This window comes from Diabrotica undecimpunctata, chromosome 1 (genome assembly GCF_040954645.1).
Source record: "Diabrotica undecimpunctata isolate CICGRU chromosome 1, icDiaUnde3, whole genome shotgun sequence".
NCBI lineage: Eukaryota > Metazoa > Arthropoda > Insecta > Coleoptera > Chrysomelidae > Diabrotica > Diabrotica undecimpunctata.
In genome coordinates, this window is record NC_092803.1 from 39,972,184 (window position 1) to 39,999,026 (window position 26,843).

The following is a 26,843-nucleotide window of genomic DNA, read 5'->3' on the forward strand; positions in this document are numbered from 1 at the left end:
AAAATATTTTCTTAACAATAAACCACTATTTGTGCAACCATTCTACGGCAACTAGATAGACCATCAAAATCATAAATTTCAGAGAAAAAATTTTCTTAAGTCATGCTCCATATTACGACTACCTAAATATATTTTGTTCGACAACTTAAATTGTAAATAAATTATAAATTTGTTGTTAAACCTTGACCGTACAATGTCTTTATTTTATTTCCAAAATAAAAAATTTTCATTACTTCTAATTACCCTCATAATTGTTTTTACACGTAAATATTGCTTATTGTAATCTATGTATATATTTTTATCGTCCTTCCCATAATCATTTGTAATTTCAATAAAAGATTAACGTTTTTGTCAAATAAGAATCCATTATTAAAATTGCGTGTGTTAATTACTTGCTTCTCGAAGAAGTTTACATCGCTAGTGCTCTGACTGGATTTATTGTTAAAGAAGATCTAAAACATGGCTAATGTGGTGCAACTAGCGGAGGGAAAAATTTCTGGGGGCACTAAAACGGACCTTAATGGAGAAAAGTTTCATTCGTTTTTAGGTATTCCATATGGAAAAGCGCCCGTAGGCGAATTAAGATTTAAGGTAATTTATACATTTTATTGTAAATACTTAAGAAATCAGTACTTGTGTAAGTTTAAGCATTTTTATGACTGCATTTTTATAAAATTGTGCGTTGTACCTTTCTTACTTAGCCGGTTTAAACAGTTTCAGCGCTTTATTGTTAAGAAGATTGTTAAATAATAATTAAACTGTTGTCAAACCAATGAAATCCCAAAGGAAAATGAGGTTCCTCTAGTTGACTGTACACCCTGAATACTCTTTCGGGTTACATCACAGAACGTTTTCGGACTAACAAGTCCATCATCAGTGAAGTTACCAAATATACATGACTGAAGCCTCTAAATATGTGGGTAAAATCCCTATAAATGATGTTAAATTTGCTTATTATTACATTTTTGTAGATAAATTTAAATGATGTAGTTTTAAAGAGATTTAAATCATGGCAACGCAAGACTTCCAGAGGTGCTTGAGTTAGCGTTATAGTTGTTCTCTGATGTAACCCCAAAGGAAATTTTTAGAATATATATATATATATATATATATATATATATATATATATATATATATAAATATATATATATATATATATATATATAAATATATATATATATATATATATATATATATATATATATATATATATATATATATATATATATATATATATATGTGTGTGTGTGTGTGTGTGTGTGTACGGAATATTATTGACATTTACGTAGTTCTTTGTAATATTTTCTTTCACCTGAAGATAATTTTTATCTATATTACTCAAAACTTTTTGGAAAGCATTTGCACCATCTAACTCTTAACTCTAATTAAAATTATGAGAGGTAATTCAATGTTTTTACATCATTCCTGAAATTTTGTTAAGACTTTGGTCAAAATATAATACATACGTCACCAATGTGCATCTTCGCATTCAACTTGTACATTTGAGTTTAGTATGAACTTTCTCCATTTGTGTTGTTTGTTCTTTGTTCTATTACCTGTGTGGTAGTACAGTCTATTTCTAGAAATAAAAGAAATGAACGTGTTGGCAGGAATCAAGCAGAGTGATAGCCTCAGTCCGAATCTCTTTAACATAATCATAGACAAGATTATAAAAAGTGCAAATACAACCTATATTAGCTACAAAATTAAAAACCAAGCTTTGAGTATCTTTTGCTATGTGGTTGCAATTATCATTGCAGAAAATGAAGATAATCTCTAGCGCCTACTTTACAGATTGAATATATGTAGAACAAGTTATGGATTTCAACTACCTCAGAATAGGTGTATCGTATAATAAATACACTGCAGAAAAAGTGAAAAACTAAGTCAATGATGCGGCTGCCAGAAGGTCAAGATACTTGTGGGATATCATATGGAGAAACACATATATGAGCGTAGACAGCCCAATCCGGATAGATCAAGCACGTGTAAGGCCAAATATATGAAACTATGAAAGAATAAAAAAGCAACCGGTCCAGATGAAATTCATAGCAAAATAATCAAACTACTCGACGATAAAGGCAAACATTCTCTTATAAACATCTTCAATGAAATATGAATAAAAACGCAAAACAATGTAGCAATCATCGCATTATCAGTATAATATTGAAAATTTTCTTAAGAATACTGCACTCGAGAATTTACAACAAAATAGAACTACAACTAACTGAAACACAATTTAGTTTCAGAAACAAACTTGGAACCAGAGAAGCACTCTTCAGTTTGCAGGTCCTGGTCAAAGATGAAGAAATATAGAACAACCAGTAAATATGTTTTATCGACTTCGAAAAGGCATTTGACCAGGTCACCCATGACAAACTGATAGGTGTTTTGAATCAGGTTGGAATTGATGACCAAGACCTCCGTATGATCAAGAATTTGTATTGGCATTAATGTGCAATCGTATGAATTGGTCAAAATACGACGGAGTGGAAATACGACGTAGAGTGAGGTAGGGGTGTATTGTATCGCCTCTATTTTTTAAAATCTTTTCCGAATTTATTTTCAAAGAAGCTTTATAAAAAGATGCAGGCATTAAAATCAACGGGATTAATATCAAAAACCTCAGATCCACAGACAACATGGTACTGATTGCTTCCAATGAAAAAGTGTTGCAACGACTTATAAATATGTGTTAAATATGGGCTTAAGCTTAACGCTTCTAAGATAAAACTTATGGTTGTCAGCAAAACAGACTTACAACTAACAGACTTAACGATAACTGGGATATAAGCAAATAAATAAAAACAAGCATTGAAAAAGCCAGATCTGCCATCTATAAGCTTAAGAAAAGTCATTAACAGAGATATTACATTAAACTTTAAAATCAGTTTAATACGCTGCTACATATTCTCCACGTTGCTGTATGGCATGGAGAGCTGGACTCTTACAGCAACACTAATGAAAAAACTTAAAGCCTTTGAGATGTGGATTTACCGACGGATATTGCTGATAAGTTGGGTTGATCGACTAACAAATAAACCAGTTTTACACTGAATGGTAAAGAGAGAAATAACAAAAACAATAAAAATTCGAAAGTTACAATATTTAGTCCATGTAATGAGATATCCAGAGAGGTTTAGCCTACACCTCATAATACAGGGTAAGTTCGCCGAAAGAAGCAGCCCAGGCCAAAGAAGAACATCCTAGCTTCAAAATTTCTGAGAGTGGTATTAAGAGACATTAGCTAATCTGTTTTGAGGTGCCGTAAACAAAGTTATAATTCCCAATATGATCGCCAATGTTCGATATAATCGAACAGGGTACTAAAAGAAGAAGGCCAGTAATAACATAAGTAGCGGCAACAAGAGCCAAAACATCGCTTACAAAGAGATTGTCAATGACAAAAATAAAAGTGTTAATTAAGAACCATAAGAGAAAATTTTCTCAGAAATGTAATAAGGAATGAGGATACATTAAGAGAAACTAAGAGTATATTATGTGGTGAGATGGACACAAGCACGACGCTGTAAATGGAGAGATCATGACCACAAAATGTACATAGAAAGAACCGCAAAATGAGCAAAACACGTAAACCTATTACAAAAGGACCACTAGGAAGAAACCCAAAATGTGGAAGTACCACATTTAAAATAAAATTTATTAACTTTTTTTTTATTATTGTCCTTTGATAATCGTAATGAAGTTAAAAATACACCACGTATTTTAACAAAGCTATGGATACCTTTCCATAGTGTGAAGTTATTGTTTTTTTTTACATGGTCTAGTAGATATATTTCACGAAGCATGTCCTTCTTTATAAAAAGAATAACTATAAGGCTTGCTGACTGCTGGAGATTCCTTTCATTTCGATACCCTCTATGTTTTTGGTATTACGAATTTCGCCCCCTAACGCAGTGGTGATAGCAGCCAAAACAAATTTGTATTGTATAAATAATTTGGAAAAACTGATGGAAAAACTGAGAGTCGAGAGTAGAGTTGAAAGAACAAGACCTAGGGGAAGAACTCCAAGCCGTTGGGTAGATCAAACAAAAATACTGATTAACCAAGAGTTGCATGAAGCCGAACAACTAGCCCAGGATAGAGAAGGATGGAGAGAAATCGTGAAAAAACTGTAAAGGCCTGATGGTGTCACCACATCCCAAAAGTGATTAGGACCGAGGAGGATAAATAATTTTTATTGCAAGCCCAAATGCGTTCTGCTTTGACTGTTTAGTGATTTCTTTATCATTGTCAAAAATGCTTTTGAAATTGCACTAAACGATGGTGGTTGCTAGGTTTATCGTGTCTAGTAATCCCTACTTTAATGATTTTAAAGCACTGGCTGACTTGTTATCCTGAAATATTGTTTACCTAGCAAGGGATATAAGGTTTGTTTATTTTCGAACACCACCATCACGTCCATGGTCATAAGGGGTTGTTCAAAATTCCTGAAGGGTTAAAGATATTTTGAAAAGGATTAAGATCCAACCAGAATTTCAGCTACGGCCATGTTTGTCGGCGGAGCGTTGTTTTTGCGAATTGAATGCTCGTAATAATAATAAAGTCCACTGTTCAAATTTTTTATTTCATTGAAGGTTTTTTTGATAGTTTTTACATCATAAAGTAGTGTTTCTTTTTTACATAATAAAATTTATTGCGAGAGTCCAATTCATTGCTCTATAGTAACAGCAAAACAGTCCTAATTATTATTGCACATCAAAATTATAATAAAATGTTACACATTAGACATTCAAATTAGATATTAGCGATTATGAAATCAGTGACCACAATTTTATTTGTCCGTTTTTTTCCATTAAGTGGCTATGCAAGAGTAAAGTTTAAATTGCATTAATTTTATATTTTTATATCGTTTCTAATTACACTGTCCAACAATGAAAATATATGTTTTGTCTAAACTACCCTTGAAATCACAATTTAAAGATTAAAAAAAGAATTATGAAATTACTATATAATAGATTCCGAAACACTTGCACCAATAAACATGCATTTCAGGAAAAAAAAACTTTTATTTCAAATCTTTAGCAAAAGGTATAAATAAAATACCCAAACGGGCTATATTACAAATACAGGACGTTTTCGGAATGTAAATTCCATCATCAGTGTAACCTGAAAGTAATTAACCACTTAAATTAAAAAGAACGTAAGATTTAAAATGTTGACTAAGGTTATGCAAAATGTGGTTAATACACTCGCGATCATAAAATCCGGGTCACCTTGAAAATCACCGATATTTCATTTTTGACGAGCTTTATCGTAAATAATAATAACACAAATACAAACTAATGCATGTTTCTGAGAATTGTTGTAGTCTTAGCGGTTTCCTTTGCAACAAAGAATTTCAATAGTGCCAATTTCGCGGGAAAGCGCACACTTCCCAAAATGAACGGTACCTGTAACTGCCGTTTGTTTTAAATGTCTCATTTGTGTTTCGACTTTCTGTTCAAACGCAACGAACAAACGTTTATTATTGCCACCATTAGTGTTTAGTAGTGCCATTATTAGTGTTTAATATTGTTTATTTTTTGCCAAAAATAACCTTGACTGTTGTTGAAACGGCACAAATTGTTGGTCTTGTGAAAGACGGTTACACTCAATGGCAAGTCGCAAGAACTGTTGGCGTAAGCCTTTCTACGGTTCAACGAGTGCTTCAACGCTTTTAGGAGAAGGGTTTGCTATCCAGACGACCTGGCTCTGGACGAATAAGAATGACCACGGTACGAGATGACCGTTTTCTTGTGTTTCAGGATTTACGAAACCGGACCTCAACTGCGATTATGTATCGAAATCGTCTACAGGAAGTACGAAATGGCAATTTTAGCGTTGCCATAGTCAGGAGAAGACTTCGTTCTTTTGGACTATCTTCTTGGGTAATGGCTACAGGACCTCCACTTCGCCTGGCGCATCGAGTTGCACGACAAGCTTTTGCTCGACAATACGCGCATTGGGGAATTAACGATTGGAGCAAAGAGTTATTCTCAGATGAATTCCGTTTCTGCCTAACTGGATCCGATGGACGTGTAAGAGTTTGGAGAAGAATCGGTGAATGATTTTCACAAGCTTGCATTGCTCCAGGAATGTCATTTAGTGGAGGCTCGGTCATGGCTTGGGGAGGTGTATATTGCGACTTCCGCACAGAATTACCCTTCATCGAAAATGGGTCCTTAACTGCACGAAGGGACATTACGGAGATTCTGGAAGAACATGTTATGCATACCATGGCATGGCTTGGAGAAAACGTCGTTTTTATACAGAACAACGCGCGAAAGCACGTTGCCACGATCAGTATGCAATACTTGGACGAGGTTGGAATTACGAGGTTACCCTATCCAGCTAGGTCTCCGGACCTGAATCCCATCGAACATATCTGGGACGATTTAAAAAAACGTATTCAACCCCTAACATCTCCTCCTAACAAAGGACAGGAGCTTAAGGATCTGTTAGTGAGAGAATGGAATAACATACCACAACATGTAATCCGGAGAAAAATTGAGAGTATGCCCTGTCATCTGCAAGAGGTCATTAGAGCAAGTGGAGGCAATACATGATATTAGTCATTGAAATTTCACTGACATTTTACCACGTTCTGTATTTTCCATTTTTTTCGTATGCCTGTTTTATCAACAATTTGGTTTGTTTTCAGCTTTTTCAATAAAAACAATAAAAAACCGGTTTTTTTTTCTTTCAAAACAAACATTGATGACAAATAAAAAATACGTTAACCTAAAAAAAAGGTTATTACTCCACCAGATGCAAAAATATTCCAGAAACTTGAAATTTTCCAGGTGACCCGGATTTTACGATCGCGAGTGTACTTACAAAGTATACATGCTATGAGCCACTAAAATATATGGGTGAAAACCCTTTAAATGTTATTAATTTATAAATATGTTACATTACCTATATGTTATTAAAAATTAGGATGTTTAAGTTACCGTTGGAATTGGTAACATGGCAACGTATGGCTCTACATCGGTTACATGGTCCTGAGACAAAGTGTCTTGGAGGACCTGTTGATAACAACTGATAAAAATGACAATATTGACATGTTAGGACGGATGTCGGAAGTTATTGGGTACTTTAAGAGAAACATGGACATTTTCAACTGAACGTTTAATTAGATTTCGAATATCTCCAGTCGAAATCTAATTAAACGTTCAGTTGAAAATGCCCATGTTTCTTTTAAAGTACCCAATAATATAGGTCAATTATATGAACCGTGGTGGTGTTTATAGACTCAAATGTTCTGATTGTGATGCCACCTACATAGGAAGAATATGTAGATCATTGTCTTCACGCTCTCTAGAGCACACAAAAAGAGAAAACACTTCCACTTTCTCTCAACAACATCTTAAAGAACATAACCACACCCTCAATATCTCAGAAGACCTAGAAATTATTAAAGAAAAACAGAGAAGTCCAAATTGTGTTAATTGCCATGTCTCATTCAATCGAGACTTCCTTCCGCTCCATCGTCAACTATTCTCATAACCCACATTCTTACTTTACTTCTTCAGTAGTATTAAAGTTTTCGTTCTTCTTGTATCACCTATTAATCCTCCTTAGTCTTATCAAACTTTTTTCAATATATCCAACTCCCCCTCTTTCCTCACTTCTTTCTAGGAATCTAAGCGCCAAGTCTGACCCCACACCTAATATTCTCCATGCTCCTTTTCTACCAACTAAATTCAGAGCTGATTATTCCACTTCCCCTTCAAAAAAAATTTTATTACCATACATCTTTACCTACTTAACCACATATCATCAAATTTTCATACTGTTTTCACTACACTTTATTTTTCTTATCCTCTTTCCCTCAGATTTTGGTTCCGGATCTCTGGAGATTTCAGCCTCTTGTAGAGTCTTTACTCCTTTCACAATAATAATAAAACATCACATAACTTCAGTAAATTTAACAGAGCCACCTTAAAACCCAACTACTCTTGCAGTTTTTACATATCGTTACAATACACACCAAAAGCCTATTAACTTCATTTACCTACCTTAAATTCAAACATATAACTCATCCTTTTTATATTTCTCAGTTACCAAAGGTTTCTTTTAACATGTAGGGTCATTTTCTTTTTCTTAAGTTATACCTTGAGCAATGTTTGAACAATACAATACCAAACCACCTCTCAGCCATCAATTTTCTGTTTATATTGCATACTGGTCAACACACAAAACAAATTACTATCTTTACCCATCAAACCGAACCAGTAATTTATGTTCATGAACTTATAACTTAAAAAAAATCTATTATATTTACCATGTACCAAATGTTGTTTTCTGACATAGAGTGCCTTTAAGGCTTAAGTTGTAAGTTAAGCAATACATGAACATTACATTAGAAAAACATTCTTTTCATATTCAAATTTCACCTCAACAGCAAATTCAAACATATTATTTACTATATCACTCCTCAACAATAAATTTTATAGAACCATCTTCTTACATATGTCTTTTTCACTATTTCCTAAGTCCCAAATGTTTCATAACATACAGGACCTGTTGTTAAAATCTTTAGTTAAGAACAAACAAATTTAGACACATGTATAGTTGGTTACCTATCGATACCTACAAAATTTCATGTACTCCAGTCTACCTAAATTAATTTATAAAACAAATTTTTTCAATGTTTTTCAACATAAATATAGGACAAATTCACATTACAGACTACAAAATTGATGGTTGATACTGTTATATTATTATAATTTTAATTTATTCTATTTTAAATAATGCTGGCTTCTGTCATTTTAGACAAATACCGTAAGTTGCACTGACTGCTTTGTTCCGACATCCGTCCTAACATGTCAATATTCTTTGTCATTTTTATCAGTTGTTATCAACAAGTCCTCGAAGACACTTTGTCTCAGGACCATGTAACCAATGTAGAGCCATACGTTGCCATGTTACCAATTCCAACGGTAACTTAAACATCCTAATTTTTAATAACATATAATGTAACATATTTATAAACTAATAACATTTAAAGGGTTTTCCCCCATATATTTTAGTGGCTCATAGCATGTATACTTTGTAAGTATTAACCACATTTTGCATAACCTTAGTCAACATTTTAAATCTCACGTTCTTTTTAATTTAAGTGGTTAATTACTTTCGGGTTACACTGATGATGGAATTTACATTCCGAAAACGTTCTGTATTTGTGATATAGCCCGTTTGGGTATTTTATTTATACATTTTACTAAAGATTTGAAATAAAAAATTTTTGTGATACATGGTATACAGCCAGCTACAGGAACTTAGTTTCCTAGTGCAAGAAAAAAACCTGCTAACAAAGGAGTTGATAAAAAATTATTTCGAGATTTCGACAAATCTCAGATATGCAAACATGCCTGAGATGACGAGCACAGAATACAATGGAAAAATGATTAATCATGAAAGTAATATACCTGAAAAAGAGAAAAGTCAAAAGAAGCAGCCCTCATCCTACTTAATAAAAAAAATGTGTAATAAACCCATCAGCCTTTGGTTACCAACACTAAAAGAAGAAGTCAACAACAAGGATATACCAACAACAGTGGATTAAAGGAAGTCGGAAATACATCATCTTCAATTATACACAATACATGTACAATATGCAGTACACAAACATATAGTCTACGTATTCATACACACACACACCACCACCATCAGATTTTTTTTAACCAAAAAAGGCTATTGTCCATAAGATCGAGGCAATGTAAGTCAACCATAAATTTTTAAAAACATAAACTTGTTGATTATACTATTTTCCAAATTTTTAAAATAATAGTTTTTTGAAAACGATTTCCGAAGTGGAAATCGAACCTTCAAACAGCAGTTAAAAATGTAATTTTCATTAGAATTAATTGTGGCTTAATCCCATATAATCATAAATACTATTTTTATATTACTCGTAATTATTTAGCGAATTTTTTAAAACAAATATCGCAGATTTTGAATCGGACAGAACTATAACTTCGTCGTGAGAAATTTCTTACAGATCATTTTAGACATTAAAAAAATTTCTGCAGAACACATGCAGCAGTCCCATTAACATTAGAAATTCTTGGTGGTATTATTGATTTAATTCTTGAATTTTTTTATTGATCCTTTAGGCACCTTTACCAGTTGAACCATGGGAAGGAGTAAAAGAAGTTATAACAGAAGATAAAATTGCATTTCAGAAAAATATTCTTGTCAACCCGAACGCATATGTTGGACAGGAAGATTGTTTGTCTCTTCATGTATTTACAAAGAAAGTAAGAATTTTTTTTGTTGTTTTTATACTGTTAGCTAAAAGATAATTTGTATACAATTTATTATTTATATTATGAAGTAACCAAAATATTAGTTTATAATATGTTTACTTTGACGTTTAATTTTTAATTTGGAAATCGTTTTCCGATAGTTTCATATTAAATATTTGTATACAGAGTGGACCAAAAGTCTGAAAACGCCTAATTATCTCATAAATGAATGGTTGGACTTGTACAAAAATCGGCATAGGTCTTTTCTATAATATGGAGATTTCAAATTTGATCCTTTCAATGTTGCCAGAATTACTATTTTTCTGGTATGCTAAATCTGGCAAGCTATGGTTTTTTAAATACAATACATAATTCCTAATAGCATTATCAAAAGCATTGTTACATATAGAAGAGAAATATGACCACTGAAGGAGAAAGCCATACAGACTTTGCTTTGGAAGCAAGAGAAATGGATTATTGGAGGAGAGCAGCCGGTAAATCAAGATTAGACATAGTAAGAAACGAGAGAATTCAAGAAATCATGGGCGTTTAACATAAAATAACAGAGGACATAAGAAACAGCCAACTAAGGTTTTACGCGAACGCACAAAGAATGGATGACAGCAGAATCCCAAAAAATTGGAAACTGGACACTAGGGTGGAGTGAAAAAATCGATTTTCAAATAATAATTTACCGATATGCGGAAAACTAAAACAATTTTAAACAAAATGCAGAAAATATGTTATTTGACATTTGCGCTTGTAAATGTGTTAATTTTCATCGTGTACTTGCAAACAAAAAGTACCAAAAATAGAACGAAAGTTTTTGGAAGATCAAAGATCTAAAAGAAAAATGGCTATTAGTTCAATTGACATTTTGTCGACTAAAAAAAGTAAACGATCACTGTATAGAAAACAAATAAAAAGCTCTACAACAACTACGAGTACATCGCCAAAAAGCAGTTTAACAAGTGGACATTTGAAATTGCCAAAAAGAGAAAAAAAACCACATAGTTGTATAACTTTGAATATAAAACTTTGCACTCCACTTAAAACAAAACAAATTCGAATTCAGTTACCAAGCTTAGCACAAGCATGTGATAGAACTGGCGTTTCTGACAGATCGGCTGCTATTATAGTAAGTGTGGTCCTTAAAGATATGGGAATGGTAACAACTGTTGAAAGTCAAAACATTGTCGACAGAAATTAAATCTGAAGAGAACGAAAAAGAATTAGAAAATCTTTAATTTATAAAGAAGACCAGAAGATGCTGTACGTTATCTATTTTGATGGTCGTAAGGATAAAACGTTATTTCGAATCCAAGTTGGGAATCGAGCACAAAAGAGAACCATAACCGAAGAACATATTGTGTTATTTTCAGAATCCAACTCTGAGTATTTTGGACATCTTACTTAACAATTTGATTCAGGAAGAAGTATTGCAGACAATTTAGTCAATTTCTTAAAAACGAAATGTAACTTTTCTACTTTGGTTGCAATTTAATGCGACGGAACAGAAACCATTACAATGGTTCATTTGTCTTTTACATGGAAACGAGCTGCCATTACGACATTTGATGAAGTATTTAGATGGACAAACCGCGGGACTTACTGGATTTTAAGGTGAAACGAGAAAGCTTTTAGAAACTTGTGAAACCCTACCTGTTTTTAAATTTCGAAAAATATAAAGTAAACTTCCAGAAGTAGATATTAATACATTAAGTACAAACCAAAAATATTTGTACAACATAAGCAAATCTGTAAGTAGTGGTACGGTATCAAAGAGCTTAAATTATCGACAACCGACAAAGATGACGAATTGGAGGTAGATTACAACATCAAACAGATTACTACGACTTTATGTAGGAACTTCGAGTACCAATTTAACTATTTTTCAACTTATCTGTAAAATGTGTATGTTTCCACTTTGTTTTCAATCAAAGTAAAGCCAGAAGTTAAATATGGGTCAATTTATCTATTTATTATGATTCAATGCTTTCAATATTTATCACTAAAACTAAAGAAAATAGTGAACAAAGTCATTCAAGATAATAGATATTTTGCACATCCAGAGAATATTCTCGTAGCCATGTTGGGAGATAAACGACCCCACATCCGAGAGCTAGGTTTAAAGCGCATATTAAGGTCTAGGAGCGACCAAGAAACCAAAGAAATTCGACAGTTTAAAGTTCCAGCTATAAATTTTGGAGCCAAAGAGTATTTTGACTTAATTAATTGACAAACTACTGTAATATCAAAACCACCAATAACAAAACAATTGTCAATAGATGAACTTAGAAAAATGATTGATGATATTAGGTACTTTAAATAAATTTGAAATTCTTAAATTTCCTTGTCATTCGCAAAGCAGTGGATAGATGTGTCAAACTAGTGACAGAAGCATCATTATTGGTTTGTGGAGCTGAAGCTGAAAAGATGGATTCATAAGAAATCGAGTTTTGTCAAGACAAGTATTACCTAAGTTTGAAACAAAATCCAACTTTACAGTAAATAATTAAAATAAACTATTTTGTAGTAAATTCTGAGGTGTAAACAAGCAAAAATAACATTAGTATAAAATAAAAAATTATGTTTTTTTTTAATTTGTAAATTTTTAAAGTTCTGGGGGCACTGGAAGATGTTGTTCTATAAATCCCAAATTTTGGATAACGTTTTGCAATTATATCTAACCACTTTTCTGCATATAGGACATATCAATTTGTAAAAAAAATGTTTTCTTTATTTTCGCCCCACCCTACTGGACACTGCAGGGAAGACTAAAGAAGGACGGACTAAGATCAAGTTGGCTAGAGTGAGTTGATAAGGATACAAGCGAAAGGAATACAAGAGTACACAACACCAAACCTACAGACAGAAATGAAATAATACAACTCATGACTAAATTCTACAGCGAACTATACAAAGCCCCTGCAACACTTAAAAAAGCTTCTACTGAATCAGTAACCGAGAAGATGTAGCAGAATTTTCCGAAAAAAGTAGAATCGACAATTACAAAAATGAAAAGCGGTTAAGCAGCTGGAATAGACAGCATAACAGTGGAACTGCTTAAATATTTTGGCAAAAAAAACCCGAAAAACCTTAGCAGGCATATTTACGAACTGTCTAAGATCAAAATTCATACCAGACCACTGTAATAAAGCAAGCATAATTCTCATCTATAGATAGCAAAGAGGATATCAAAAACTACCGACCTATAAGTCTACTACCAATCATATACGAGATAATGACAAAGATTATCAACAACTGAATAAAAAATGCAGTAGGTGCTGCACAGCCAAGAGAGCACGCTTGTTTTAGAAGTGGATTCAGTACTCTAGATCATATTTATTGTGTTCGAGAACTAATGAATGGAGCTTAAACATATAAAATACCGCTAGCATTAACTTTCATATATTTTGCGATGGATTTTGATTCTATATATCCCAAGGCAGTAATAGAATATTTAACCAACATTGATAATCTGTACATAGAGACTTTAGCAAATATATCCAGATAAGCAAAAGCTAAGGTAAAAACTTATGAAAACACTCCAGAATTTCCCACTACCACATGCGTCCGACAAGGAGACGCAATATCACCAAATATCTTAATTACAACTTAGGAAACTATATATTTAAAAAAATGAACTATCAGAACCAAGGCCTACTTATTGATGAAGAATACCTCAGTTATTTCAGGTTTGCTGAAGACATTATTCTGATTGATAATAATCCTGCAGAACTACAAGAACTTATAAACGATAAATGCTTATAAATGCAGTTAGTGCAACCAAAAACTATACAATGATCTAGTGGATATCAAAGATTTAATACTAAACAACACTGCACTTGAGACACTAGACGAATATGTATACCTGGGACAATCAATATATAATATGGCTTCTTACTACCATAAATCAACAGAAGAATGAAACTGGCTTGGGAAACTTTTGGTAAAAATGCAGTTATATCCAAGTCAAAGATGCCACTCTACCTTAAGAAAAAATCACTCAATCAGTGTGTACTACCAATACTACCAGTACTACTAATAATGACATACGTTTTCGAAACTTGGTACTTACGATGTCAGTTGGACAAGTATAAAAACAAAATTCGACACTCAAGTGTCGGCGCCTTCTGTAAAACATAGGCGGCGCAATAGAAATTAAATAATAAACTTTTATTTTTAAATTAAGGTCTAATATTTTGTTAAACAGTAATAATATTGTTAATTAATGTCAATATTTTGTCATTTCTTTATGAACTTGACACCAAAGATGATTAAAAGTTAATACACATAGTCCATTCACTAACGGTAAAATATTGTAAAAACCTCTAAATTTTAAAGAACCACTGGGATTGACATGCAATTTGGCATACACATATAGCTAACGCGTCAAAGAAAAAAAGTGATATTGTGCCGATGTGTATTTTTGCCCTGGGGGTGGGTAGCGCCCCTTCTCCGGGGTGAAAAGATATACATCCAAAATAAGTCCGGAAGTGGATAAACTGACTAATTCTAGGCAATTTTTGTTCTATAGAGGTTTTTACTAAATCAATACTTTTCGAGTTATTTGCGAGTGAATATATTCATTTTTCAACAAAAACACTACGCTTTTATACGGTTTCTCGCAAATAACTCAACATGTAAGTATTTTATGGAAAAAATGTTGTTAGCAAAAATACAGTTTATAAAAAAGTGAAAACAATGGTATATGTATGAAGTCTCTATACCCAGCAGAAGCAGAGTTATAGCTAATGAAAAATAGATTCTTACCTATTCGTCAAATTCTATATCGAATAATTCAACGTGAAATAATCAAAAAAATGTTTTTTTACTTTTTTTAAAATTGTTTAAAGGAATCTTTATTTTTGATTTTTAAAAAAGTTTCTAGCATCAAATGTAAGCAAGTTACGCTCAAAACAAAGTAGATCCCTTTTTTTGGTAAAAAATAATCATGAATATGATCTGTAAGTTTCATCGGTTTAAAGAGCTTATTTTTGAAATCGGCCAATTCGTCTTCCAGTCGAATTGTCTCTTAGGTTATAGATTAATAGAAAAATCACATTTACTATGGTACAAGGACATATTTTTGACAAGTTGTGGAAGTCTTCTATCACTATCTATCACTATCCGTGTGTCCAGAACTTGAGTCGTCGTTTGTGTTTATAACTACCGGTTCAATTAGTGGTAAAGTAGGATATTCTTTTTCTTTTACTTGAACATGAGCTACACAGTTTTTCCAAATGTCAGTTTTGTTAAGTTCTTTGATCACTGTTCTTATATTTTGGACAACAACGTCACTTAATTGGGGAGATTGATTCATTTTCCGCAATTCCTTTTTTACATCGGCCCATATCATTTCAATTGGGTTGAAAACAAAATGATATGGAGGGAGCCGTAAAACCGTATGCCCGTGGCGTTCAAAGAGTTTATCTATTACATATTCTTTTTGAAAATTTTGTTGCTTAATTAATTGCAACAATTTCTTTTTGGTACATTTACTAGATGTTGCCATGCCTTTGTTCTCCATAAATTCTATGATATCTCCCTTCTTGGAGCTAGTATTTGGAATTTTGGTGTAGAGTCTAGAATGGTATGACGCATTGTCCATTACTATCACGGAATTTGTTTTAATATTCGGTAAAAGCTGTTCCGTTGCCCATTTTTCGAAAAGTTCAGTGGTCATATCCTCATGATAATCAGCTGATGACTGTTTAATGTTTTTGACCGATAATAACAAGGCATTAGGTACAAACTCGCTCTTAGTTCCAGCATGTAGAATTATAATTCTTTTTCCTCTCAAACTAGGAGTACTCAAGCAGCACTTTTTGCCATCATCCATTCAGCCATATTGAACTACATCATGGGTGTCAAACCACGTTTCATCAAGATACACAATGTCTCTATTGTCATCTCGATATTCCTTTATTTTACGTAAATAAAGTTGCCTCTGTATCACAATCCTTGTAGATTCCATAATTACCATTCTCTTGTCTAATTTTTTATAACTTAATCCGCATTCTATTAAAACACGCCTCAATGTATCAAGGGATTTATATGCATAATCGGGATATATTTTCAACTTGTCCTGAAGCATTTCCAACGTTGGAACTTTGTTGTCCTGATAAAATTCGTAGACATAGCGACAAATAACGTTTTTAGTGGCCTTATCAATCTTTTTAAGGTTTTGTCCAACTCTTTGCCGTTTAACAGAATGATCACTTACATCCCCAGCTGCAATAACACGTAAAACTGTCGTACGCGCAAGTTTGGTAAGTTCACATATCCTTAACACAATATTATTTTCCGAAAGTGTACTATTTTCGCCTCTTAAACAGGAATATATATTTAGAATAATCCTTTGCGCTTGAATATGTAAGTCCTTATTTACAAATTCCCAATTTATTGGTGTTGGATCTAAAAGAAATATTTTTACTTTTAATTGTTAAAAAAAGTAGATTAAGGGTGAATATTATGACCGAGCATCCCTATACAACTAATTATTAAACTTGTTTTAAATAAGAATTTACATACCTAAATCGTCCGTTGGATTGTCGCTAGTATTCTCGTTGGTATCACATTCAAATGGTCGCCAAAAAGCCATCTTTAATGTATTTACAACTTATTTCTACTGTCTTAACTCAAACTTAACTAAAACACAACACTACTGTTTGCACAAAAATATTAAAAATATACGTGAACTTGCTGTTGTATAATAACTTCCGAAGAATTTGACTAATTACACTTCAGTAGTGCCCGATAAGATACGTAGAAAGTAATAAGCCACAGCTGCAATGTGGAAAATACCGTTAGTGATCAATTACAAATAATGTTTATATTTCTGAATTATTTGGGACTGGACCCAAAAAAAAAGTTTTATTGAAATTTAAAATTGATGATTAAACGTATATACATACATAATGCAAATGAAATAAAATATAATGTGCTTATTAATTTTATTATAAAAATAAAATAATTATAAGTTTATCACGACGACACTGTTAGTGTCGTTATAAGTAATTTTTGCCAGATAACGGCAAAGCCAGATTTGATTTCAGTGTATGCCCTTCCGAAAAATTTGACCAATTACATTTCAGTATTACCCAATAAGATACGTTAAAAAGTAATAAGCCACGCCAATATCCATGTGGACTAATACCAGGAGTAATCAATAATTACAGAATTACAAAGATTTATCTTTATTTCTATGTTCGCCGTAGAATTACTGACCGGACCCCAAAAATTGTTCTTTCCCAATTCATATCGTTTCTACTTACAGAGATAACAGCGAAACTTAAAGTTACTCAAAGGTCAATGGAGCGATGTATGGTAGATATAACTAATAGAGATAGAAAAAGAATAGAACGGATCAAACAGAAAACCAAGGTCACTGATGTTATCCACATAACATCTTTAAAATGGCAGTGGGTGGGACATTTAGAGAGAAGGGAAAAACTGACAATAGATGGTCTACTAGAATTACACTGCAGTATTCAAGAGGCGTCAAGAGACCAAGAAGACGTCTAAACTTATCATGGAACTATGACATAACGAAACAAGCCGGTACAGAACAAGGCACAGAAAAGCAAATATTTAAAATTATGGGCAGAAATCAAGAACAACTATGTAAGTGAGGCTTTACCAAAATCGCTAGAATACGTTGAGAATTAGTTAACTGAGTTTTATTTACGGACATACAAATGGACGAACTAACAGACAAAGCACCTGAAATATATATTTGTTCTCATTTTGCTAAGGCGTGTCGAATAATTTATCGCTTGTACTATTTCGGCCACTTTATAACAGTACTTCTAGTTGCAACTCTGGAACCGGAAGTCCACAATTATCACCTTTAATACTATCTTTGGATTATAAGCTTTTATTTGATATCTCATTTGTCATTCTATCTGTTCTAATGTCTAATACGTTTATGTAAGGATAGAACGACATGGATATTTCGAGGTTTTCAGATTTTAATGTACAATGGGTAAAAACAAAATTAGTCGTATGTCAGATACTTCGTACTGTTCGCATATAGCGAGAAGAATAGAAAATCTAAAAAAACTGTTCGTCGAGGTTAAAGTGAATCGCAAACGACTCGTAGAAAGGTGTCTCATACTCTAGGTGCATTATGTCAGAGGTATTATTGGTCATGGTCTACACGAAGCTTCCCTAGCAGTTTAAGATATAGAATTATGATTCGACAGATTAATCTATACTATTTTAAGAGTCAACATTAGTAATAAAATGATGTATTTAGACTTGTTTTCTTTATTTAGACTATAAAGTATCAATTGGACATTTAGAGAGCCGTGATATCTTACAGATTCCTAGTAAATAATAAGGCTATGATGGTCTTTACTCACTAATTCGTGATAAAACAATAAGGACTAGTGCAGTCTCTATAGAAACTGGTTGTAGTCAACTAATCTGTAGTGATATTCTTATCAAAACCAACTGTTTTATTACACAGAGTATAACATAAGTCAAAGATATGTACCTTAGCCTAAATACTGTGAAATTTTGGTACAAATTGAAACCCTACTAAACTAATCAACTACGCAAACTAAAATCGGAAGTTTACTCACAATGCAATGACATAAATTTCAATTCAGTAGAAGCAATAGCTTTTAAATGCTGACTAAAGACCAGAATTCTAAAATTAAATAACCCTAATTATTTCATTCAACCGTTAGTGTTGCTGAATTGACACTGAAGTCCTTGGTACTATAGTATTAAGTTAATCTTATGTTTCAGCTTCCCAGTGAAGAAACCAAATTGAAACCTGTGATGGTATTTATTCACGGAGGAGGTTTTGTAATGGGATCTAACGAAACTATGACATATGGTCCAGAATATCTTATGACTGAAGACATAGTTCTCGTCACTATCACTTACCGACTGGGGCTATTAGGTTTTCTTAGTTTAAAAGACGAATCACTAGAAGTTCCTGGAAATGCAGGTCTAAAAGACCAAGTACTGGCTTTAAAGTGGATCCAAAGAAATATCAAAAATTTCAATGGAGATCCCAATAACGTTACCATATTCGGATCAAGCGCAGGAGGAGCTTGTGTTGAATATTTACTCTTATCTCCTTCGACAAAAGATTTGTTTCATAAAGCCATAATTCAGAGTGGGTCATTGTTGAATCCATGGGCTCTAAAAGACTTCCCATTTACTGAGTTTGTCAAGTTTCATGGAAAAGCAAGTATGACTGAAAAAGAACTTTTAAAAAGTTTGAGAGATACAGCTGTTCGAGAGGTTTACGATCAACAAAATGATTTTATTAAGGTAAGTAGTTATTGTAATTTTTCTAAACAAACTATACACCAGAAAGTGTATGTATAAGCTTTGCGCAATTATTCTTTTTAATTTAGAAGATTAATGTATGTTAATAGAAGTTCGTTATATCGTAGACATTCTTTAATAAAGCTTGAAAGAAGGATTTCAAATACAAACGTGATCGAGCAGATCTAATTTTATTTTTAACTAAGTAACAGATTGTATTTTTCTATGACTGAAAAGTATGAATAAAAAACAATTTAAGAATAAAATAAGGTATTTCTAGTCATATTATTTAGAAATGTTAAAAATAACAGTAACAATAACTTTGTAACGTACATTGATCATGGATGGGAAAAAGGATGCTCAAAAGTGAGCAAAAGTGAGGTATTTTATCAGTTACTACTGCCTTACCATTAGTCATCCTATTTAAAGTCTCGACAACCTCATCTCTCGCTATTCTCGGTATTACATTCTCTTTTGAGATCTTGCATCCTCTGTCTCTCCTCTGGTGTTCTTTATTTACCAACTTTCTAAAGCACCCGACGTATCATCTTTGTTTTATTTCAACATCGATTCCTAACACTCCTTTTTCTATACTCTTAATCTACTGCACGTAAGTCCTTTGATTAATTGTTCTTTGCTTTAGCAATACTGCATAGAGTTTTCTGACCTCGGATGTTGTCGTCAGCTCTTCATAAAGTTATTCAGAGGATCTTTTCTTAACAGTAGCTAGAGCGCGCTTTGCTTTCCATTTTACTATCTTATATCCTTATCTTCCTCTCTTTCAGACCTGTCACACTTCTTTCTAGCCTCTATATTCTCCTTAACAATCTGTTGCACTATAGCTCTATTAATCAAGCTTACTTACTTTTTTGAATAGGTTCCACTATTCAGTACTACTGTTTATTTAATTCTTTACTTCATCACATCTGACATCTCTCTCTATCCCTAGTTTTTCCAAGATCTTTAATATAGTATCTGCTCTTTTAACCCCAACGAATTTGTCTAGCAATATGACTTGCAAATTTTAATTTTAATTTTATCTGCTGATCTGTAATATTTCTTTACTCTTAATCTTTACGCTTTTGTGATTTTAGCAATATATTATTTCGTATGTGTACAGACTTGTGAATTATGAGTGAAAGCAAACTAGAAGTATAAACTAAGGAAATATGATCGTCTTAAGATATTACGATCCTTGTTTGTTTCAATAATGCCTTACAAGTTTACAATTGTTCTAAGTATCCCAATGACCAATACATACCTGTTTTTTGTATCTAGCGTTTTTTACCAAGTTAGTACAGTACAAAACAAAATTGAACTTTCTTTAAACCACTTTTCTTTTTCGTCATAGACAAAGAAGTTATTTGCAGACCTCGGTTTAATATCTCCAGTAGTAGAAAAACCCAACCCCACAGCATTTTTGACAGAAAAACCTATCGACATAATCCGCTCAGGGAAATATAATAATGTTCCTATGATAATTGGTTACAACGACGCCGAAGGTCTTTTTGCGGACATCTTGGTGAAACTTAAAATGTCTGATGCGAAAGTGATAGCCGATATACCTCTCGAGCAGATGCTGCCGTACGAGACCAATTTTACAGACACGCAGCAAGTCAAGCGATTAATTGACAAGTTAAGAAATTTTTATCGTCCAGAAGCTGACCCTATTGGACGAATTAATGTAAGTATTTTGACCTAGAATGTAAAATTTTTTTTGCTTCTTGTTTAGTAGCTCCATGAGGAAAGTCAGACCGTTGTTGGCTTTACTGGTTAGAGCAATTGAAACTGTCAGAGAACTAACAGCAGTAATAATAATTTAAGCATGAATACTCAAGTATTCATTTATATATTTTAATAATTGATGGATTCGACCGTTACTTGATGGAAATTCATTTTATGTAACAATACAACACTAAAAACTTTGTTTTCAAAAACTTCCACAAAATTTATTATAAACTCTTATCACTACAGCTGTTTCGGCTGATTGTCGTGCTAAAGTTATCTATTTTTGGCATGCGTTTACACTTTATAGTCTTTAATGAAATAGGTTGAAGAGGGAAGAACTGTTTGTCTTTCATTTTATTTTATTTATTTTTCTTCCTTGTAACCAGAAAAGAAAAATGAATAATGTCAATTAAAATATTTATGTTAGTTTAATCATAATTGCCACTATATTTCTTTATATTTAATAAAATTCGTTGACACAGTCTTTATTTTATTATTTTAGCTCCTAACGGATGCCTACGTTGCAGCTGGAGTAAAACTTTCTGCAAAAAATCATGCAAAGGTGTCAAAAAATCCTGTATATCTTTATAGATTTACTTTAAATGGAGGCCTTAACTTAATGAAGAAAATGATTAATGATCAACGTCCAGGTAATGTGATTTTACAATTCAATACAACTTTCCGGGATATAAAGATATTTTAAACTTATACGTCCTAATGTTTTAACCTTGTTTAGGCTATTGTGCCTCTTCACGGGTGGTATTTCTGTTGGATAAACGTGAGTCTCATGTTGCCGCTCTACAAGACAAAGTGGAAGTTGTAAAGCAGAAGTGCCAGAAGGACTTCCTACCTTTTGGGCTTCGGTTGGACCAAGTCCGCTACTAAGTACAAGTTCCATTGGGGAAAACGGCCTTTTTCAGATCATTGACTTTTTATTTTGTTTGGTTTTAAATGCGTGTGGAGGATAGTTGTGGCTGTGTCCTCTCCTAGGATCAAGTATCGTTGTGCAATGAGATTGGGAAATCACAGAAAACCAATCTCCCCCTGTCCTTGTGATTTGGAGGAATTCGACTCTTAAGAAGTGTACAGGGTGCTCACTGTTTGGTGTTTGGTGTTGTGTATGTACGGGTTTGTGTAGTTATTGCTTGTGTGTTGTTGGCTTGTTTCTTTTGGTGTTTGTGTGTTTATGATTGTGTTTGGTGGAGGTAAAGTGTATGTGGGTAAACGATAAGTGTATAAATATGGATGATGTATGTGGGTAAATGATAAGTATATATAGGATAGTGCATGTGTGTTTTGTGTTCTGTGTTTATGTGCGGAGTTGGGTGAAGGTTTGGTTTATAGAGTTATTGTAGCAGGAGATTGATATGGCGTACCTATACAGTGTGTTGAACATTTGGTCGAGATAACGGATAATGTCACTCCTCTTTTCAAGGAAGACATTAAACAGGATCATGGACGTGAAGTGAATTACAGATTTCATGTCCAAGGAAAGGTCGTATGAAAGGATCTGTTTTGGAGTGTATACGGGTTATGTTTGTTTTGTATTTTTGGGTTGTATTCTGCGGTGTGGACATTTTTGTGAAAATACCGGGTGGTCTCCATTACAGTTGGGAGATTTTGGGTTAGATATCTTGGGGCATGCAATAGATCTGTGTTGTTGTCCACAGAATAGACAGATTAATGATTTTTCTATGCATTCGTTGCTGAGGTGTTCGCTTTTGCATTATTTCGAACAATATTTCAGTGGAACGAAATTGCTTGATTTTGAAACCTCGAAATTCAGTTGTTCTCTTTCGATCTTAATACCGTTCAAGAGTCCATCAGCGAATTTAGTTTCTGAGTTCGTGAAAACTCAAATTTATTTTATTTTTATTTTTGGATAAGTTGTCTTTGATGACTTTTTGGGATAATTTTTTGTCGACGCCGGGTCGCCAATTTTTGGGGGTTTTTGGATTTGAATCCTGAGTTTATGGAGATACTGCTATCTCCAGTTAATTTGTCGTAGTTTTGCCGTGAGATTTTTGAGGTCTAAAGGTTCAACAGTTCACACGGAAGCTGCCTTTTGGGTTGGGAAGACTTTACTTGAGTCTATATGATGGATTAGGTTGTTGTTTTTGATGAGTTGGTAGAAGGGTCTCTGCTGACAGATATCTGGGGGATGTCCTCGATTCTGTAATTTTGGATCGTTTGTGGTGGTTGTTGTGTCTTTTGAGTTGTGAGTTGTGTATTGGCTGTTTGTGTTTGTGTAAGTGTTGTTTGTTGAGGTGTGGTGCGTGTGTATAAGGGTGTGTGTATGGGTGATGGTGTTGGTAAGAGTGTGTTTTGTGTTTGTAGGAGTGTGTAGGTGAGGGAGTTTGGGGTGAAGGATCGTAGTAAAAAGTATCTGCTTTTGATATGGACGGGGTTGGATTGTGTTGTTCTATATGTATGTTTCTTTGTGTTTTCTTTGGTGTGGTAAGTATTCTTGGTGTTGTGTTGTTAGTGTCTGTGTATTCTGTGGGTTTGAGCTTAGATAGTTATGTGACTGTGATCTGTGATAACTTGCAGATCCTCTTCCGACTCTCTTATGCTGGGAATAGGACCTGTTGTGTAGAGGATAACCTGGTTTTCGGATGGTTCCATGTCTAGGTTGAAAGGGATATCTCCGAAGCGGTTGTGGTTATGGAGGATTCGGTAAAATTTTCTTCAACTAGAAAACTTATTTGGGATTGGTGTGATGTAGTATTTGTCTGTGTGGTGTTGTGTCTGTATTGGGGTGGTGTGTGTTGGTGTAGTTGAAGGTATAGGTACAGTGTAGGCTGATGTGTCTTGGAAGTGTTATATATTGTGAATGTATTCTCGGTAATAAGAATACAAGAGAAAAAAAACAGAGAAATAGAAAGACTTCAGACGAGATAAAATGTAGAGATTTTTGGAGACACGATAGAAAAATTAATTACAACAAATCTAAACGGTGATAGAAATGGTGTCTGTCTATGCTCCCCTAGGGAACGTATGTAGATCTATTTTCTTAACATTTGTGATTGACGTCTTAACCTAAACATATCCGGCGACAAGTTGGGACTTATCAGATTTAGCTTGAGTTACGAGAACAGTTTTAACAAAATCAGAACAGAAATGCATTTGCTTTAATTAAAAAAAAAATTAATAAATAATGTTTATTACAGGAGCATCTCATTCAGATGAACTCGGATACCTATTTAAAAATGCATTGGCGATAGATCTCAAGGACGAAGATAAAAATTGGATAAAACAATTGGTGACGCTGTGGACCAACTTTTCCAAATTCTGTAATCCCACTCCACCAGGAAATAGTCTGAATATTGAGTGGACGCCAGTACAGAAGGGACAGTTAAATTTTTTAGATATTGGAAAACAACTAAAAATGGAGGTTAATCCAGAACCGGACAGGATGAGCATTTGGGACGATATTTATCAGTGTATCAAACAATAATTCCAGTCCGTGTCAAAAATAAAAAGTAGTCAAATGTGGTCTCTTAATAATCAATTTATGATACCTTATTTGTTAATTTAATCCTTCGTCCCATTTAAAAAATTTTCAGAGCTAAAATCTCAAGCACGCCGTTAAAGTTGCAAGAAGTATTTTTACATAAAAATAAAAATTGGCCCCCTTAGTAAGTCAAATCTTGATAAGTCGAAAACTTTTAAAACTCGAAAAAATGTTTTGTTCCCTTTCCTTTTAGCCCCGAAATGCCCATTACTCGAAATATCAACTCTCTATTAGTCGAAATAATCTGTAAGTTTCAGCAAACGATTTTGGTAACCATTTCCTTCTATAGATCGAAAATCTAAATTGGACCTCGGTATCTCTAACATAGCCATGTTTTATTTTCCAACATTTACAACTCTATTATTTGAAAGGTATTACCTTGATAGTTTAAAAAAAAATTAGTTACCGACTTTAAAAATTTGCCGACAATGTAAGTACACCACTGTTTCTTAGAAAACAAATTAGGAGTATGCAATAAATATGATTAACATTTAAAAAAATTATAAATCACGTTAACACGTGCTTGTTTCAGTGATGTCAGATGTTTAATTTTATTATTATTAATTTCATTTGAACTTTATTAAAGGAAGTCTTTTTTGTCGATTTAAAAATTGTTAGAATTTGGTTCTGGCGCAATACGCATCAATTTGAACATTTTAAAAAACCTGTGAAACGTAAACTGAACACTTTGAGTCTGGCTGAAGGGCTTGAAGTCGTGAAGAGCTAGTAAAAGAAGAAATATGTTGCTAACCAATATGACTTACCAATGAGTACTTTACGTTTTTTTTGAAACTTAACAAACCGATAAAACAATCAGATAACACAGCTCGGTACGTTATCAATTATTTGCTTTAGTTGTACATTAAACAAAAATAAATAAACTTTTTGAAGCTACATGTGTAAGTGTTTCAGTTAAAATAATAAAAAAAGGCTTCGTACCCAAGGACTATACAGCGTTAGACAGTTACGGGTTCCCGAGTTATCCAGACAGGTCAATCTTGATCGCTTAAATGTATGTCTTTAACACCAAAACTGGAACATTAGAAATTGGATTAGAACTTTAATATTATTAGAACATAAGAAATTAGAACAGATATGAAGGAGAAAGTGTCATATTCTGAGGAGGAATTATGATCAGTAAAAAAACTTCTTTAATTATTATCCAATCAACTTTGACAGCTCGTATGATTTAAACTGTAGTTAGGCTCTGGAGAGGTGAAATGGGAAAAAATTTAATTTTCGTTCATGGTAATGCGTCTGCGCATACCAGCAGAGTGATTATAGACTTCCTTGAAGCAGAACATATTACTGTTATGAAGTGACCTGTTTGCTCACCCGACCTTAACCCTATAGAGCAATTGTGGAATATGCTTAAAAGAAAAATTAGAGCTCACCAAGCTGCTCTTGAAGAATAGAAGGAGCATGCCCACGCAAAATGAATGAGAGTTAAGGGTGGTTACACTGACTACTAAAAAAAAACAAATAAGTAAAAACAATTTAAACATTAGTCGTTTCACTAGTTTCACATTGAAAATGGATATGTTAGTAACCTTATAACAAGTGGTTTCAGTTTATTATTTCAAGAGTGTACTATTTTCTTTAATTTTTATGTATTTTTAATTAAATTGCTTTAAAATAAATATTCTTTGACATTGAAATCGTAGGCTTCCACGGCCAGAGTCAGAATTATAGTTTATTCGTCTTCCGGGTTTGGACCGTGTCATTTGTGAGTGACCCAAAAGTGGGTTCATCTCGACGTTTCGCTACAATTGTATGTAGCTTCTTCAGGAGAACAAAAAAAGAAAAAGAAAACAAAAGACAGGAAGATGGGTAGTTAGCAACGGTAACTCAGTAACTCAACGCAACCAGAGGCGAATACTAACTACCAAGATGGGCATTTGGTCACAGTAACTCAGCTACTTAACGCAGCCAGAGGTGAAAACCAAATGCCAGGACAGGGATTCACGTCCAACAGCTCAGAACACTAACGCGTCGAGAGGCGGGGAGTGAATCCGACGATTACTCCGCTACCGCTCTATTTATAGTCGCGGTGA

The 26,843-nt window shown here is 33.4% G+C and overlaps 1 protein-coding gene across 2 annotated transcripts; it reads left to right on the forward strand.

Annotated features, from left to right (window-relative positions):
* The first annotated feature begins 339 nt into the window (after window positions 1-339).
* LOC140438698 (juvenile hormone esterase-like) lies at window positions 340-25,248 on the forward strand. Of its 2 annotated transcripts, XM_072528345.1 has the most exons (6): window positions 340-591; window positions 10,125-10,268; window positions 19,017-19,550; window positions 20,899-21,231; window positions 21,778-21,925; window positions 24,446-25,248. In XM_072528345.1, the coding sequence occupies exons 1-6, from the start codon at window positions 460-462 to the stop codon at window positions 24,730-24,732; spliced, it is 1,578 nt and encodes a 525-aa protein (XP_072384446.1). In that variant the 5' UTR covers window positions 340-459; the 3' UTR covers window positions 24,733-25,248. The 2 variants fall into 2 exon arrangements, with proteins under 2 accessions (XP_072384446.1, XP_072384451.1); XM_072528350.1 differs by lacking the exon at window positions 10,125-10,268.
* The last annotated feature ends 1,595 nt before the right edge of the window (window positions 25,249-26,843 follow it).

Bases quoted from the DNA above. Each gene is read 5' to 3' on its own strand.
- LOC140438698 (XM_072528345.1), top strand. From the start codon at position 460: ATGGCTAATGTGGTGCAACTAGCGGAGGGAAAAATTTCTGGGGGCACT. The intron at 592-10,124 runs GTAATTTATACA...TTGATCCTTTAG, and splicing joins TAGGCGAATTAAGATTTAAG to GCACCTTTACCAGTTGAACC. The intron at 21,232-21,777 runs GTAAGTATTTTG...TTATTATTTTAG, and splicing joins ACCCTATTGGACGAATTAAT to CTCCTAACGGATGCCTACGT.